Below are 17,887 nucleotides of genomic sequence, written 5' to 3'. Positions count from 1 at the left end.
GAACATTAGCTATCGGGCTTCTGGAAAGTGTGGCATGATATGTTATGGTCCTGGATTTTAATACTGATGCGACTATTTCTTCATACTAACCTGATCATGTTGGTCTGGTCAGACTTCTCCAGAACTCGAATTACCAGCAGGTTGACGGATCTGATGAGCTGCTGTCCGTCTTCTATGTCCTCCACTCTGCCATCCAGCATCAGTGTTATCAGACCATGCATAAGGTCCTTCAACACACCCATAGACGCCTCTCTGGCCAGGGACTCCATAGAGAACAACTGACAGAAAGGGACAAGAAGGATGTTCATAAAAGATGTTTGAGATCTCCTCATCCTCAGTGTCCAGATTAATCAACCTCATCAATGTAGTCACATGTTAATGACAGAAGCAGCAGGTAGTGACTCACAGACAGCATGTTTCCTATGATGCAGCTGTACAGTTTGATGATGTCCTTCTTGTCCAGTCGGTCATCAGCCATGTGTGTGCTGTAGATTAGCCTCAGCTGCATGAAGGTAGCGATGAGGAACTGATCAATGTGTCCTGACATGACTTCCGCTTTGTCCTCCTGCCGCAACACCTCGTCGATCTGGGAGACAAGAAGTGACCATTTCATACCACTGGGGCAACTCTTTTGTTGTTAAAAGAGAACCTTTGTCCATAACTGATAGTTGTGTAACTAAGCAACGGTTTATTAAATGTGCTAATGATATCATATTAATCTAAGAGCTGATGATGATAATGGGAAAAAACAATCCCATCAATGTAGAGTCCTTCACTTTTCTTGTGGGATAGAGAGGGAGATACTGAGTATGGCTTGTTCATGTGCTTGAGCTGCAAGGGAGAGGGGCCATTATGACCTAATAAGACTCAACAGCCATTTTATTTCACTGAATTTATTCTAAAATTGTCTTCTTTCTTGCTGGTTGGGTGGGTTTCGTTTTGCCCTAACTAGTAAACAGTAACTAACTTATTTTTCTGTTGACACAGAAGCTGTCGCTCATCCTTTTTTTTTTTTTTTTTTTTTTTTTTTAAAAAGGATATTGAATCTATGTGGCATGTAAGTCTAAGAATGCCCTACTGGTACTGGATATCTGAAACAGACAGAAAATATGTGTGTGTGTGTGTTGTACCTGTGCCAGTGCCTGTATGCTGGTGTTAATGTCACCACTAGCAACCTGAGAGATGACAAAGTTGATGGTAGAGGCCGTGCTGTTGTGCAGGTCATCAAAGTGTGGAGAGACAGAACGCATCCTTTGAACACAAAAACAAAAGAACTATTTAGAAACACAAAAAAACCCTTACTTTTTGTGTTTAATGTTGTACTTTTCATCTGAACAGTGGGACGCAACCAAACTGAGTGTTTACTTGGGTTCGGGGATCATGATGGGCTCCAGCAGCTCGTCGAGCTTGTGTTGGACGAGATCCGGCAGCTCACACACCCTGCTCTGGTCCATCTCAATCATATCCAGGTCCAACTGGAACTCCTTGGGGATGGATGGGTGTGAGGACTCGCTGAGTTGGGCGTTCTGACGGGCTTGGCTGTAGAGATGGAGGAAATTGAAGGATAGATTGTAGAGATCGAGAGAAGAAACGAGTCAGTATATTCAGTCTGGAGTGTTATCGATCTATGCCTTTTAACTCCAACCCTGACTGACACAAGCTTTTCCGACTATTAGATTGAGTAATCCATGAGAAAATATGTGGAAAAATCCAATGGTCCTCCAATGTAAATGTATTACGTGCAAGTGAACCTCATATCAACAAATCTGATCATTGATTACAATTTTAAAAAGGTATAATTTACTGTACTTGGCTTTAAAAAACATCATTATCCAAAATTTTCAATACCTTCTTTACTTTGAGGCTAATGAACTTCTGTTTGGCAGAACAGAGTCAAGAACATAAGTGTATGAATAGCCACATTCACACACTTGGAGCATTTAAGTGTGAAAGCCAAACAAAGTTGTCCAAATCATAGTTTATCTGGCAGGACTGGAGATGATTGGCATTGATCTGAAAGCAACATAAAGCATCTGTATCCTTAGGAAAGGAAGGAAACACTGAAAAGCTAATTTCACAGTTGGAACAGAGCAATTTCTTACTGTCTGACATGTAAATAATTCATTTATCATAAACACTTCCACATAGAAGATACAACTCTGGCTATTTATCAACTGGCAAAGCAAATCTCAAGATTGTTCATAACTTTTTACAAGCTACTATTAAATAAGCAGGGGAATTAGAACCAACTAGTCCCTGCATTGGAAAAAAAAAAAAAATACTGGCTACAAAAGCCTTTCCAGATAGAATAGATGCACTGCTGCTTTCCCAGATTAGATTTAAAATGCACACGTGTACAGGCTGCTGTCGAGATGGTTAGACTGGGGAGGCTGTGGAGGGTGCTCTGCTAACAAAGCCAAATTATATTAATTATGAAAACATCCAAAGGGCTGAATACCTTTAATAGGCACTGTAATAACTTTTGTTACGAAGTACTTTGGAAATTCTTCAGTACTGAAAACCTCAGATAGTGATAGATAAGATAGATAAGATAGTGTTAAGTGCACCACAGAGAACAGATATTAGGTCAACACGAGGGCTGATCATACTTTTAATGCAGTAGTTTCTGTGTCCCTTAGATTCCAACTACACATTCATGTCTTCACACATTTCCCTCTTGGTGTTCACAGTTGTGAAAGTAAAAAAAAAAAAAAAATAAAAAAAATAAAAAAATAAAAGACCCTCCTGGTCTTATGTTAGAACATAATATTAATGGAGCACATTTGGCGTCAAACACCAGCCACCACTCTGCACATGTCCACATTCAGCTGAAGGGATTAGGAACAACATCTTTTTGTCAGTCACATAAAAAAAAAATGCATGCTTATGATCCAAGATCATTGCATTTAAGCCCCATAACCAAGCAACAGCAAATAAAGTAGCTAATTTAAGCAAAACAAGTCATAGCCAATAGCTAAAATCTGTATGACTCATGATTTTCTGAAGTTATTGTGTTGGACCCTAAACAAACTATCTAGTGATATAGTAACGTTGGATGGTATTACGTTAGGGTCCAGCCCCACCGTAAGAAATCTGGGAGTTAATTCTGATCAGGATATGTCCTATAACTCACACATAGCTCAAATTTCAAGGACTGAGCTTTTTTCACCTTCGCAACATGGCAAAAATTAGGCACATTCTATCTCAAGGAGATGTAGGAAAACTAGTCCACACATTTATTACACCCAGGATGGACTACTGCAGGCTTCCTTCTATGGAATCATCATCTGGTTTCAGTCCAGGAGGCAGACACCCTCTCTACGTTTCATTCCAATTCTCTGTTGTTATGCATCTTTGTCTATGTACTCCAGCACTCTCTTGCCTTCTCTCTCTCTCTCACAACCCAACCGGTCAAGGCAGATGGCTGCCCACATTGAGTCGGGGTCTGCTCTGAGGTTTCTGCCTTCTAAAAGGCGGTTTTTCCTCACCACTGTTGCCAAGTACTTGCTGATGGGGGTTTTGTTTTGTCTCTCTAAAAATCAAATTACCGGTAAAGAATTTGGTCTAGACCTGCTCTAAATGGAAAGTGTCATGAGACAACTGTTCTTGTGATTTGGCGCTATATAAATAAATTGAATTCAACTGAATTAAAGCTGGCCTGGTATTCTGGTCCTGCAGTTGCCTCCATTAGACCAATTGTTTGCCTGTTGAAAGGTGCTTCATTGTGGGAAATTACAAAAGGACTTATCAAGGGTTGAAAAATTCACTACCGGTGTCATGATTTTTGCCCTCTTGTTTCTTAAGTATAATTTTCACACCATAAAACCAATCAAAACTGTTGCTACTTAAAGAAGGTTAAAAAAAATGGCCATCATTCGATGCCAAGTTCCTTATTGCAATAATCTAAAAACTAAAATTCTAAAAACGTGACGCTATATTTCTAGTTTGAGTAAGACTAAGCAAACAACAGCTCATCACATTTGCCAGGACAGCATAAAGAACATACACAAGACAAATGGATGACTGAAAGAAGAATGAACCATATGACATTTTGAAAATTAGTATGCCACGTTACTCATCTGACAATGAGGTGAATAACAAATCCTGACTGCCTACCATTTGAAGAAGCACGACTAAAACTCAAATGTCACAGGGAACGCTTCTGTTCATTAGTCCGATGAACGATGAGCATTACATTCAGAGTGGAGTTGTTACAATGGCAATATGTAGGAAAGGGAGACGAGCCACAGGAGGAGGAGGAGGAGGAGGAGGTACTCACATCCTATATGTGCGATACATTATTCTGCTCCAGAACGGAAGGCAGGCGGAGCAGAGGAAGGAGTAAAATCACATAGGAAGAGAGATGAAGGATTAAAAGACAGGCAGAAAACAGGCGGCTAGCCGAGCAGCCAGCCACATACGCTTAGAGACCAAAGTTGGTTTCACAGACACAATGGATATGAGTTTAAGTGCCAATTCTCCTTTCATATCAAATAAGTGTCTGTGAAAGCAGCGCAACATGCGATGACTCAGTAAAACAAGACAAGAAGAGAAGGACAGATTAGTTGCGAGCAGAACACAAACATTCAAAAGATTTATGGGATGAATACAACAGTAGTCAAGGCACAATAGTCCACAGCACGTAGAAGTCTGTTATAGATCCGACAGACTGAAGGGGTGGTAAGTTGATAGGATGGTTGACATGCTTATGAAAAACAGTTGGAAAAGTTCGATATTAATACATTCAAGACATTTCACATCCACCCAGAAGACTCTATAGCCTTCCACCTGTTTAAAAAACACTTATTGTCACTCCACATCAATAGATCAATGATTTCTGTAAAAATTCTAGAGATGGTGCATGTGCATGTGTGTGTTTGGGGGAGGGGGCTTGGTCTACAGCAGTGTTTAGCTAGGAGTAATGTGTCAAAGCAATACCCACATGAATGACAGGAATCAGTGCTTCCCAGGAAAAACTGCATTATAAATAGATAATCAATACTATTCACTTGACGTGTTAGTGGTTTTAATGTTGAGGCTCATCAGTGTATAACTCTGGACAGCTAAATCCAACAAATTGTCTCATTTGATAAAAGGGTGCACAGTAACGTAAAAAGAGATCAGTTCTCACTTTATAGTCATTTTGTCCAAAAGTGTTATTCTGTGTACTGTGATTGAATGCTGTAAAATGAACACGAAAAAGAAGGACAGAGGAGTGAATGCGTTTTACACCAATAACGAATTCTTAACTGGTGACATGATTTTTCTTCTCTGTACTGGTGTCTGAAGAATGTTTATCGATGTTGCCTTTTTAAATGTAAATGAATGTTATGATGTATTATGCTCGCATAATATAAATTTCATGGAATACATTATGTCGCTCTACTGGACATGCTTAGCATCCGCAATATCTTCAAAAGTTCACTGGAAATAAAACGTATTATAGGCCTACTTGCTGGTTTTTAATTCAGCTAAGGCTAACTTATCCTCAGTCCTGAGTCAGGGGTAACCTACTTGAGTTTGTTGGGGTCTTCCTGTGCAGGCTTGCGGAGGAAAGTGGCGTTGGGGTTCGTAGGGTGCTCTCTTTGAGACCTCTCTGTCGCACTCTGTTTGGCAGGAGCTGCAGGAGTCTTCTTGGCTGAACGCTTGATTCTCTCCTCCAGCATGCTCATGTCCTTCTCTGACAACTGGAAAGCACAGGAGAAACAGTAATGTAAATATGTAGAGAGTAGATTTTGGGGGATGAGTCTTATGACACCCTACAAAGTACAACTCTTACATTTCCAATTAGTTTGTAGACCTGTTCCCCACAGACGTTGTACACAGCCACCACGGTGTTTAGGGCGGCATTGCGGACAGATGTGTCTCTGTCACCTATGTGGACAGCAATCTCCTTCAGAGACTTCGCAGGTGTCGGCTGGCATACATTCATCCCATAGCCTTCTATCAAACAACCCAACTCTTCCAGACATTCTGAGGAAAGAATACCAAATAAACATTGTAAAAGAATAACTCTTCCAGCAATTCTCCGTACATGAGCAGAGCAGGTTTGGACTGAGAACTTTGGCCAGCTAGCTCACCGTCTGTAGAGACCTACCAGCTCTCTGTTTGGAGTTCTTGGACTTAGTTCCATCCATAAGGAAAGGAAAGACCTTGGATGCTGGGTACACTTTACACAGCATGGCCAGTATGGCCCGAACATCTTTGCGAACCACATCTTTTGACTCTCCAACCTGAAGATGAGGAGAGAGAAGAAACTGAGCAACTCAAAAGAAAAAGCTTTAAAGTGGCTTGCTTAATTATTCTGAATAGGATGTGTTCTCACCTTGAGTATGAGGTAAGGAACAAAGGAGTTGGCCTCGTATTCAGTCAGGTGATAGTTCTCTCTGTTCAGCATGGCAAACAGTAGCTTTAGATACTCCAACACCTTCATCAGGACAGTGGTGTTGGTGTCAAAGAAACGCAGAGTGAACCATTTCAGAATCAGGTCCAGACAGCTGATGGTGGCATCGCTCTCACTCTCCAACCTCTGTCAAACAAAAACAGGACTTTAGTACTAAAACTAACCTACGTCCAATACTCCACCACATGCAGAATCAAGACCGACCGCTACCTCAATCATAACTCCAATAGCCTTGACGTGTCTCTGGAAGTCAAAGTGAAAGAGCTCATCCTGCAGCCACTTAGCAAAGCAGGTGGACATCTGAGCTTTCAGCTGCTCCACGTACTCATCTCGAGGAGTGATGAAGTTCCACTTCAAAATCTACAAAAGAGCAGATGAGTCAGTCACACTAGACAGCAGGAAAGGTGGTTATGGTCCGATATAAAAGGAGTTCAGCTGACTGCAAAGAATCAATCTGTTAACACAGTTCATACTTCTATCATGCAGAGATTGACAACACAATATATTCCTGTAGCAACATTATAGAAATACATTATTCATGTAAGCATTGTGACCCCTCAAATTATATTAATTAAAATATCAGATTGTTTAACCTCTTGAACAGCACCAGTCTTGCAAAATTGTCAAGTTTCAAAATCATGCTCAATTTTGGAGAAATGTGAATAGAGTAATAAATATGTAGAATTAATCAGTATTTGGCTGCTTTAGATATGGCTGAGTGGACCTAATAAACTGGCAACAGTGTGTTTTATAATAAGGAAGATTATTATTCTTATTCTAAACATGTGTATAACAGATGTTTGGAAAACAATGCGTTATTGACTTTTTGAGTACAAGTATGGTAATGCAACGTGTAGTTTGGTTTGGTTTCATTTTTAATTTCAATTGCTATAGTTTTCCTGTATGGTAAATAATTGGACTCTTGTGTTTTAAGATTTTCAAAAGCAATACTTTTTCAACATTTAAAACAATAGAATTTCCATATTTGATCGTACTGAAAGTACCACATATATATATATATCTATATATATATATCTATATATATATAGATATATATATATCTATATATATAGATATATATATATATATATATATATATATAGATATATATAGATATATATATATCTATATAAAAAAAACAAGGCCACATAAATAGTCACATTACAAATGTGTGGTTTGTTTTCAGTGATTTTCTGTACCAGCACTATGTGCAGATTATTAGTGAAAGAGGGAAAACACAAATGCACAAAAAAAAGTCAGGTACCTTCAGCTGTTTCTCCTCTTTGATCCTCTGTTCCTTAGCATTGGGGATGAGGATGAAGATCGGTCCAGACTTATCTTCCTCATCCTTCAGGCTTTTGGCTACAGGCTTCTTACCAGCAGCACCCTGACAGGAGACACAGCATCACAGTGTGAGGTCAGCTAAGTGAACCCATGTGCTCTGTCTGTGGATATGTTACTCATAACTAAGTGCAAGTCTGTTTTCTCATCAGCTTTTTTTGTGCGATTTGAATGACGTGATAGTCGTGTAAGGTGGCAGTCAGGAGAAACAAGACAGGAAGAGCTGTTATTCTGCAAAGACCTCAGTGCAGGTTAATACATAAACAGAGCATGAGAAACACTGATGTCAGATTATTGCAAAACACACATTCATGCAGTGACCTGAAACCTCAAAGTGACCACTCTCAGTGTGTGCTTCATTTAGCATGCATACACAGCAGTTTCTGATTTATCTCAAGTCGGCGCATTGTTACATGTCGTTATCTTAAAACAGAAGTCTGCTGATTTCATTTCACCTAACAATCGTGTGAGCATGTGCATTTGGTTATACAGTCGTATATTCAGTGACAGTGTTAGTGACTAGAGAGACAGGATTAGACTGAGGCCATGACTCGACCGGGCCGAGGCAGACAGAAGCCGAACAGTTACATCTGTGACGTCAAGGAGTGTCCCCTGAGAAACTCTGTCCACATCTACTGCTCATGTGCTCCAGAGATCACAGCTTTCATAAGCAGCAGCATGTAGAGTGGACCGAGTTTGATCGTGAGGACCTCTGCTGAGCATCTACCTGTTGACTGCCAGCAGCAGCCTTCCCTTTGCCGGGAGGCTTTTTACTAGCATTACTGTCCTTGTCCTTGGAGGGAGGGGGAGGGACAGGTTCCTCGGGAGGGGAGGGAGGCTGAGTGAGTAGAAAAACCACATCATGTTTACACTTCTTGGTCATGAAATGACTAATAAAAACCCAATGGTGTGCAAGGATAAAAAAGGAGAATAATGTTGATTGTACATGCCTGATGTGTACAATCACTAACAGCACTGACAAACCATGAATGTGTGCAGAGGTGCAGATTTGGAGTGTCTTAAAAAAAAAAAAAATGTAAATCCACAAGGTCGGTGGAGTCAGACTGATTCTGTTCATAACTGAAATGAGTGGAGAACAATGGCTCCCCAAATCCAATCTTGTTTTGACTAGACAGGCAGCACTAACAATAACAAAATATCTAAACTGTGTGTATGAACAGTGAAAAGTACCTTCTTAGCAGCCACTCCTCCTCGGACCTTCTTCACTTCAGGTTTACCCTCCAAGTCCTCACTAACCGGCTGAGACCTGGAAGCTGTGGAGAAGCGGCACATAACATCATCAGCACCATCAGCTGTCAGAACTCAATCGTACTTTACATTATGTGTCAAACTACCCCGGAGTAGCACAGACATGATTTGACACTGTGGCTGTAGTGAGTCTAAAAGTAATTTACTGAACAGTAATACAAACCTGAAGCAGTTCTGCTAGGCTCTGCAGAGCCTTTGCCCCCTCCTGCTTTGGCAGGGGCTGCAGGTTTAGCTGGCATCACTGCCCTGGCTTTTTCTAACATGGCTACCACCTGATCCTTAGAGGCAGGCTGTCGGGAGACGAGGACAGAGACACATTAATTACAACAGACAAGGCCAGCCACTGAATATGTCTGCTAGTCACAGCACAATATATCGGTTCAGTACTTTGAGTTTCCCAGTAGCCTTGCACATCTTGTCGTAGCCCAGGTGCATCATGAATGTGGGCAAGGCATCCTGAGCTTTCTTCCTCACGTCTCCATTTCTGTCTTCCAGGCAGGCGTAGAGCTGAGGGACACACAGCATCAGATCCCCGGGTACCGTCCTCAGGGTGGGCAGCTTCTCTGCTAACCAGCCTAGCACCTGGGTGATGAAGAGTTTTATAGCAAAACACGTCTCTGATCAGCATCATGCGTATTATGAGCTCACTCAGGAATATTCTTGTCTAAAATGTCACTTTGTCTACAAAACATACAACAAAATTTAGTGGTGCCAGCGTTTTCTGAATAAAATAAAATAAAGTGAGTTAATCTGTGTGCACCTCTTGTCGAAGGAAGGGATTTTCTCTCTTCAGTTCCTCTGACAGGTCTTCTCCTTCCAGCCACTCCTTCATCCCAGTGTGTTCCACCCAGGCCTGCAGGGTGCTCAAGGCCGCCATCCTTACATTGGCCTGCAAAGGAACAGAGAGACAAGTCCATCATCGGTACAGAGCCAGGAGCATGACCTTGACCCCAATCTGACTCGTTTCCATCTTCTCATGTCTCTTGATTTATTGCACTCATTTCTCATCTGTACATTTTCAAAGGACATGTTAGAGTAGTTTTTAAAAATCAAATATAAGGTATAAAATTGTAAATTGCCATAGTTTAATTTTGTACAATATGGTGGAAGTGCCATAAAAATGAATGAATAGAATAACATAGCTTTTCTGCTCGGTAGCTGTATTCTAGCACGCAATTAAAGACCATTCTCTCGGCTGCATCAAGACCATACATCAAACACCAATTCCCACACACAACGGCAGCCATACTGGTACAGGGAAACTGTGCTTCCTAAAGCATGCAGTTCTGTGAAGGCAGCTCTGTCCACAATCAAAATCATCTTAACTCACAGTTTTCATGCGGTTTGTTTGTCTGAAACCATTCGTTAGGCTTGGATTCTGCACATCATGTATGCAACATTAATATGCTCTGCCAGCCACAAGCCTGTTTAAGTGATGAGCTGCACTACTTTAAACTTGTTTTTATAGACGTTAGCAAATGTTACTCATGCTGTAATTTTGCAGCCTATGCTGCAAACCTTCCAACCTCTGTTGTACCAGAGCTTAAAAGGCTAACACCTTTAACTCTAACTGACAGACTCGATGCTCTCACTCTCTCTCCTGTTCATGTGCCATAATATATTTTATTATATAATTATTATTATATTATGTTTCTGATGCATCTCAGTGTTTGTCTCTGAAAAGCTTCACTTGATCATTTTGTTTAATTTAATGAAATCTACTTGAATTAATAAATGAATGACACAAAGTATTAAAAATGAAAAATGAACAACATCATTTGCATTCGAGATGAAAAGAAGTGAGCATTCACAGCGCTAGAAATACTACACGGCCATTGCTGTTGAATGTGCAAAACACAGATGTATGTTACTGCAAGTGTGTGTTCCCAGTACCTTGCTGTCTCCCAGTACAGTGATAGCAGGGATTCCCAGTGCTTTAACATGCTGCTTGAGTCCAGGTCCCATGGCTACGGCCAGCTGCTGCAGGATGGTCAGGGTCTGTTGGACCTGGACAACGCAAACAAAACAGCCACTTTAACTTACATTTTCAGCGTCATATTACTGTGAAAAGTACTTCTTAAATCCCTAATTTTCACTGCTCAACCCAGAGCAGTATTTATATATATATATATATTTCTTCAAAAACAAACAAACTGGGTCAATTTGCTTCGACCAAGTGGTAGGGGAGGGGAAAATATCAGCACATACAGTATGCCTGCTGATCATGTTCTTGGAAGGAACTTAGTGTACGAATGTGTGTTATTTAAGTTATTATAGTTATTTCTTCAGTATGAATGTGCATGCCCGACAGGAAACAATAAAGCAAAAACTGATATATGTGAACTACGATCCATAAATACAATCTAGACCCCAAAGCAAAGCTTCTCTCCATTATACTTTGAATATTTAATTTGAAACCAACTAGAATTTACAGGCCCAAAGACACAGGCTTTCATTTACGGAACTATTCAGAGGTTTAGGGCAGTAGGGGACCTGGTCACGTCCACAGAGTTGGACACAGTTTCACTCAGCTGTTGTGTATTCGAGCAGTCAATTAACTGATGGGGAGCTCAAAGTAAGAGCAAATGAGAAATGAGAGTAAAAGCAGAGTCAATACGTTGAATGAAGAACTGTCAATATAAAATGTTGTACTGCGTTAAACAAAGCTGTGCGGGCTGGAAGCAATCTGTGGTGAAGTGAGATGTTTTAGATCCATTGCTAGTCGTGATAATAGGGATGTATCATAAGTATTTTTCCCCCCAATCAATAATGGATAAATGACCTGTTTCCAATGCACACAATATAACTGATAACATTAACATTTTTTAAAAGTGCATTTTTAGAAGTTCATTATCTGTAATTAATTCACACCTACAGGGCAAGAAAGGCTACGTTTAAATGAGCAAAGACGGATGATTTAACATTTCACAGCACGAATACAATTTGTTATGACCAAATGCTTTTCTCTAACTAACCAGAATCTTGTTGGAATCACCAAGCCGTCCCTTCAGGGCCAGAGGCAGCTCTCCGATGTTGGCTGTGATGAACTTGGCCTCCGAGATGATGGCGGCAGTCTCATCTAGACCCTCCTTCCGGATCTTCCAGTTCTTATCCTCAATTTTAGACACCAGCTCAGATGTGATCTTGTCACTTAAAGATGAGAGGAAAGAAAGATATAAAGAGGAGGGTGAGGAAGCAGCGACTGCCAACATCAATACAGACAGGATTATGAAAGCCACCTTAGTCTTGGAATAGGACGACTGGAATAATCTTGTTTAAGAGTAAGCACAGCAGACAGTACTTTCAGTCTGATGTTTGATCATTACATGATATATGGAATTTAACGTGAAAAGGGAAAATCCTAAATATTGTGGTCTATAGCAAGACAGGACATGGAACTGTTATGCAGGTTTGCTAGCAGTATTCCTCCAAATCAAACCATGTGCTACATGCTAGAGGCTGGCATTTGTTTGAAATGCAAATGTACTATTCATGTGACAAGGATGGGATAAGGGATAAATAAGTTAATATGCGGCTGGTCAATACTGACCGTCACATACTGACCTTGTATTTTTTAACTATTTAAAATAGGTTAAATCTCATTTCACTGTAATAATAATAATAAATAATAAAAAAAAAAGTATAGCACTGTAACCAGCGTTACAAAGTGCTTAACTGCATTGTCAATAAAGTACAGTGTAGCCTAAAAATTAACACACCTAAAAATCAAAAGAAAAATTATGAGAGAGTCTTCATAAGAGAAAGTAATTATGTAGAAAGCCAGAGCTCCCCAAGCAGGTAATTCCACAGGTGGCAGCTGAGCAAACAGAGCTGATATAACTGCAGCACACTGATGATTCACTCGGCCGCTCCTTGTTATGCACTCTCTCTTATTAAGGCATCAGAGTCATATGTGAATAGCCTGACCTCTACATGCAGACTCTGAATCAAAGCTGTCACGCACAGGAGGAAGAATGGCTGCTGGCTTGTCCACAAATGATTAGTATCAGGAACACCTGCATTCAAGTTTACTCCAATAAGTTAGTGGATGTGCCTGGCACACTGCTGTCAATCTTGGAGACCCAATCCCTTGAATACATTAACAACAACCATGTAGGACGGTTAATCTTATTCTGCAGGAAAGACCGGGTCAGTTTACATGAATAAGGGGCATTTTCTTTATTTAGAAAGTAATTGTACTGTTGTCTTAAATATTTTTATTCTTTTTAAATCCTCTCCCATATGTATTTGGTAGCTGGTATGATGAGTGTGGAAAATCCAACAGTGTCTCACACTCAGTCTCTATTGTCAGTATATTCATATTTCAATACGCCATGCTAAATTTGATTGGTCAGTGTGATTTCTACTAAGTCAAGGTATCATCTCAAAATTTAAGACAAGTCATAATTGAAAAATAACGACATTCGGGAGAGAATTTAATATTGTTTTACAAAATTTGACAAGAGGGTCCATTCTTTGCAGTGACCGTTTGGCTACCTGATATCTGTTCTGGGAAGCAGGTCCATGATGTCCTGTCCACCTCCATCTTCTTCCGGCTCCTCTCCTTCATCACCCTCCTCCTCTGCCGCCGCCTTCTTGGTGAATCGGATTGGAGCGGGTGGAGACTGACCCTGCATCTGTAAAGTAAATATCTTGTTGTCATGTGTCATTTCTTCCATGTTACTTAGCACACAGTAAAGTGCCTGTAGAAGTCCCTACCTTCTCAAACTCAGCATCTATCTGCGAGAGGAGCGCGGGCTTCTCGTCTTCAAAGAACATGCGTAGCGGAGCGCCCATGTAGAGGTACATGACTCCCAGTAGGGTTATGGCAGCTGTCCGAACAGCAGGATTAGTTGCTCCCAGGGCTGTCTTCACGTTGTTGATGAAACCCTTCACATTGATACTGCAGAGAGGGGAGGTCAAAGGTAAGCAGATGGCACTAAGGCATTTAAAAAGGCATACATAAAATTTCTCTTATCAGTGTTTGACATGGTTTACGCAGGAAAAAATACATTAACTTCCTACTATTAATTCCCAGAACATCTAAATAAGCAAAAATGTATCACTTCACAAGTTAAACTGCTGGAATCAGTATGTCTCCCACTTGCCTGTAAAATCCATTCTTGGACTATGGATTTAACATCATAGTTGTGTATGCCGAATATTGGCCCGGGATTAACCATTTGTAATGCCAGCAATCTTACTCAGAGATCAATAATACTAAGCTCTAAAACAAAAAAATGAGCATTAATTACCCAGCAAAGCCAAACTCCTTCATGGCATTAGCCAGCCAGTTGAGAGTCTCTGCCTGGTTTTTGGGGTTCTTCTGTGCAAATGCCATAGACACAACCTGACAAATAAAATACAAAATGTGTGAATACAGTACATCGGCAGCAACAACAGCTACTGGCCTGTTGATTACTCTTAAAAATAAATAAATAAATCTTTCTTTGGGATAGAAATGTATTTTCAAATGTCATAACTTCAACAAAAAGATGATTTCTTCTGTCCAGAGAAATAGGCTAAAGACCTGTTCTGCAGTCCATGGCAGTGAGCAGGCCACTCCAATAGCAGTCAGTCCCTCTTTGGCATTTCCACCACATTTGACGTCTCCAACTTTATCCACCAATCCATCCAAAACCACGGAGGCAGACGTCTTTGAAAACTGTCCTCTCTGAGCTATAAGAGCCACTATGTGCAGCTTCATCTGCATCACCTACGTAGGGAGACAAGATTACAACATTAGAATAACCGTGTCCCAGAACATTACCGATTGCTCCTTGCATGACCTGAACAATGGCCTAGTCCGCCAACATGAAGGCTGTTTGCAGAACAGCCATCACTTTTATCTGAGTTAACATTCCATTATTCAAAATCTGTTAGTGATCACCACAATTCTGCAGTTTAATGCCAAGTGTCTTAGTTTTAGATTTGATTTATATTCTGATTCACAATTCAGTCAAAAATTGTTCATCTGTGTCCACAGCAACACAATGAACACAAAACACAGCACAAACACAGCTAAGAGGACAAACTCAGTGACTCACATAAGTGGAGCTGAAGCCTAGCAGACAGCTCATGGTTGTGAGGCAATGCCCTTAAATTTAAACCTTAATGTAATGTAAGTTATGCGAGGATTCATCCCTGTATAGTTGTTATGAAAAGGGAAATTACCTATCAAGACCAAAACTGTGCTTTTTTTGTTTGTTTGTTTTTTTTTTTAAATCAGGTTGTAAACATGTTTGTATCTGTTGTAAAGTTGGGCATTTTAACAGTTTTATGGGTACTGATATGCTGTTGTCCTCAACCTCAAGTGGCCATCCAAGGAACTACAGTTGTATCTCGTCACTTTCTTACAATCATCATCATCGTCAAGTGAACTTGCATTTGATGGAAGTTCAGAGGAAAGGATGTCACATTTCTCTAAAAACACTCGTCCTCTTTGCGTCTTGAGTGTGTGGGAAGATGTTTACAAAAAAAAAAAAGATCAGGGATCTGGGGATTCAGCTTCTAAATTCAGACACTGTTGCATTCCAAGTCAAAGCACCTGCTGACACACGGTTTGAAGAAATAATTAGTGAAATGTCAGCTGCTATAATAGAGACAATTACCTGGAAGTTGGTCTCTTTCCAGCCTGGTTTCTTGGCCAACATCTTGACCAAGGCCTGGCAAGGCATCGTGGTGGCATCCATGGTTTCAACAGCCTAAACACATACATGAAATCACAGATCAACATCAATGCTTATTGTTGAATAAGAGGTAGTGACATGTCAGGTTTTTCCAGGGCTTCCACATGGTATGCAGGGTTTAGGTATTTCATGCTGACAGTTAGCAGCAATAAGGTTCAGTCCAAGTAGGTTTCTTCGGCACAGATTCATCATAACAATCATAATAAAAACACTTAAAAATGCCCATTCTAAAATTTTTTCTTCTTTTACTCGACCAAGATAGTCAGTTTACTTTCATATGACATCACATTCTCACGTTTGACAATCTGGAATCAGATAGAAAATAAACAATTAATCAATTATCAAAATAGTACTAACTAAATGGACTGCTTGTTGCAGCTCCTGAACCATGTACATCAATTTAAGTCTTGCAAGAACAACTGCTAGAGTATGACAGGCACCATGATTTCTATGCAAACCGATAAAACTAATTTATGAAATAAATGGTCATGAGTTCACAGGATCATTAGTGGAGAGGGGGGGGGGGGAAACAAAAAAAAACCAAAACTTTACCCTCTGGAACTCCTCCATACTAGCCAGTCTTTCCTTCCAGTTGGCCGAGTCCAGCTGCTGTAGACAGGAAGCAGGCAGTACACCTGCTGCCAAGTCCTCACACACCTCAGCCTGCCATGACCACACATGCAACATTTAAGTGATCGGAAATGGCAACTGCAACACTTTCTCTTTGAGAGCCATAGCTGCATGCAAATGATACTGAAGCAGCTGATTTTAAGTATGGCTGCAGTATGGCTCAATTTTAATTACCAAAGACAAAAAAACTAAGTCAGCACTTGTTATAACAGACCCTTTTTATATCAGACATCTAGACTTATCAAAACAGGAAAAGTACAGGTTTAAATCATAACATTAAAGATTGTTCCATCCCATTAAGTGTCCCAGTAATATTAGTGTTAAAGCATGTACAACAACAGATTGAAAACAGTGAAAATTAAAACCTAAATCAGAAGCCTGGGTGCCCCTGGGGCTTCTGACCTCAATATTAAGAACAGCCACATCAACACTGACTTCCTAGATAGTCTCAAATATGAAGATAGTTTGCTTGCGACATTTTCCATTTAGGACAGGTGACTGTCCTTTGTCAGTCAGCATAATGAACCCACTCCATATTAGATAAACTGTTGTGATTGGTCAGTTAAAAACCACAAAAGAATTCTGTCTGAATGGGGCTGATGGTGCAGAGCCAGAGTAAGCAAAACATGTTATACTGGATGCACCAATGATATTGTTATATTAACCTTTCAAACAAAGGCTTCATCTGAATGAACTGTATGAACACAGACTTACAGACAGTTCACTCTCTGTGAAATCTTTACTGTCAGAAGTCTTCTTGGGTTTTCCACCAGCTGCAGAGGCTGGTTTGCCCTTCTTAGGCGGACCTGCTGACGGCTGGAGAAAAGAGACACAAAATACTTTAAGTACAATTGTGGACAGTGAACGCCATCTTACATTTCCTGTTCAGAGCATAGCAAAATTTCAGAACAACCAGAATTAATTTTTAATTAAGTTTTCTCTGAGTGCACTGCTCTGAGTGTACCTTGCTGGCTGCAGCTTGGGTTTTCCTGGGTGGTGCAGAAGATTTGGGTGGAGCTTCAGCAGCAGCAGGAGCTTTTGATGCTGGCTTCTTCTCCCCGCCGCCACCGCCACCACCACTACCTCCTCCTGCACCCTTCTTCCCTCCAGGAAGCTCCACTTTATCAGCACATTCCTTTATCTGTTAACAAAGATACAAATGAAAGCAGGGCACATTTAATGATATTGATATATTAATTGATCTCAGCTCTCCTCTCCCTTCATCGTCCTACTGATCCATACCTTATCCAGTTTGAGTTTATCCAAGTCAGCCAGGAACGGGTTCACAGCTTTCTCTCCCACCACTTTCATGGCCGTCCCCAAAGCTTCAAAAGCAGCATCACGCACCTCTGGAGCAGAGTCATTCACTTGCTGAAGTGGTAAGAGAAGTAGAGACCATTTTAAAAGATATTTTAAAATGACAGTTAGGAATCTTTCCACAATTTTTGAGAATTTAGAACAGTAGGCACACATGCTATACATAAAAGTGATTACTGATACTGACACTTCATTTTATAAGAAAAAAATGCATGTGTTTATTATCTCACACACAGTT

General features: G+C 40.5%; 1 protein-coding gene across 4 annotated transcripts in view; it reads right to left on the bottom strand.

The window, feature by feature from the left end:
• ckap5 (cytoskeleton associated protein 5) overlaps positions 1-17,887 on the bottom strand; it is a 35,126-nt gene that overhangs the window by 5,133 nt on the left and 12,106 nt on the right. For 3 of the 4 annotated variants that reach the window (XM_046394420.1, XM_046394419.1, XM_046394421.1), the window contains exons 12-37: positions 17,575-17,703; positions 17,297-17,473; positions 17,047-17,148; positions 16,255-16,365; positions 15,625-15,717; positions 14,544-14,729; positions 14,269-14,363; positions 13,733-13,916; positions 13,511-13,650; positions 11,989-12,163; positions 10,907-11,020; positions 9,774-9,902; positions 9,401-9,595; positions 9,177-9,303; positions 8,936-9,018; positions 8,472-8,582; positions 7,668-7,790; positions 6,614-6,763; positions 6,326-6,529; positions 6,098-6,233; positions 5,780-5,973; positions 5,515-5,687; positions 1,366-1,539; positions 1,131-1,251; positions 407-586; positions 91-278 (exon numbers count right to left, since the gene is read on the bottom strand). In XM_046394420.1, coding sequence (XP_046250376.1) covers positions 91-278; positions 407-586; positions 1,131-1,251; positions 1,366-1,539; positions 5,515-5,687; positions 5,780-5,973; positions 6,098-6,233; positions 6,326-6,529; positions 6,614-6,763; positions 7,668-7,790; positions 8,472-8,582; positions 8,936-9,018; positions 9,177-9,303; positions 9,401-9,595; positions 9,774-9,902; positions 10,907-11,020; positions 11,989-12,163; positions 13,511-13,650; positions 13,733-13,916; positions 14,269-14,363; positions 14,544-14,729; positions 15,625-15,717; positions 16,255-16,365; positions 17,047-17,148; positions 17,297-17,473; positions 17,575-17,703 — 3,794 coding nt within the window. The remainder of the gene's footprint in view (positions 1-90; positions 279-406; positions 587-1,130; positions 1,252-1,365; positions 1,540-5,514; positions 5,688-5,779; positions 5,974-6,097; positions 6,234-6,325; positions 6,530-6,613; positions 6,764-7,667; positions 7,791-8,471; positions 8,583-8,935; positions 9,019-9,176; positions 9,304-9,400; positions 9,596-9,773; positions 9,903-10,906; positions 11,021-11,988; positions 12,164-13,510; positions 13,651-13,732; positions 13,917-14,268; positions 14,364-14,543; positions 14,730-15,624; positions 15,718-16,254; positions 16,366-17,046; positions 17,149-17,296; positions 17,474-17,574; positions 17,704-17,887) is intronic. The other variant, XM_046394422.1, reaches the window with a different exon arrangement.

The sequence above is a fragment of the Scatophagus argus genome, chromosome 7, assembly GCF_020382885.2.
Source record: "Scatophagus argus isolate fScaArg1 chromosome 7, fScaArg1.pri, whole genome shotgun sequence".
In the NCBI taxonomy this organism is placed as follows: Eukaryota; Metazoa; Chordata; class Actinopteri; family Scatophagidae; genus Scatophagus; species Scatophagus argus.
This window is presented reverse-complemented; position numbering and strand designations above follow the sequence as displayed.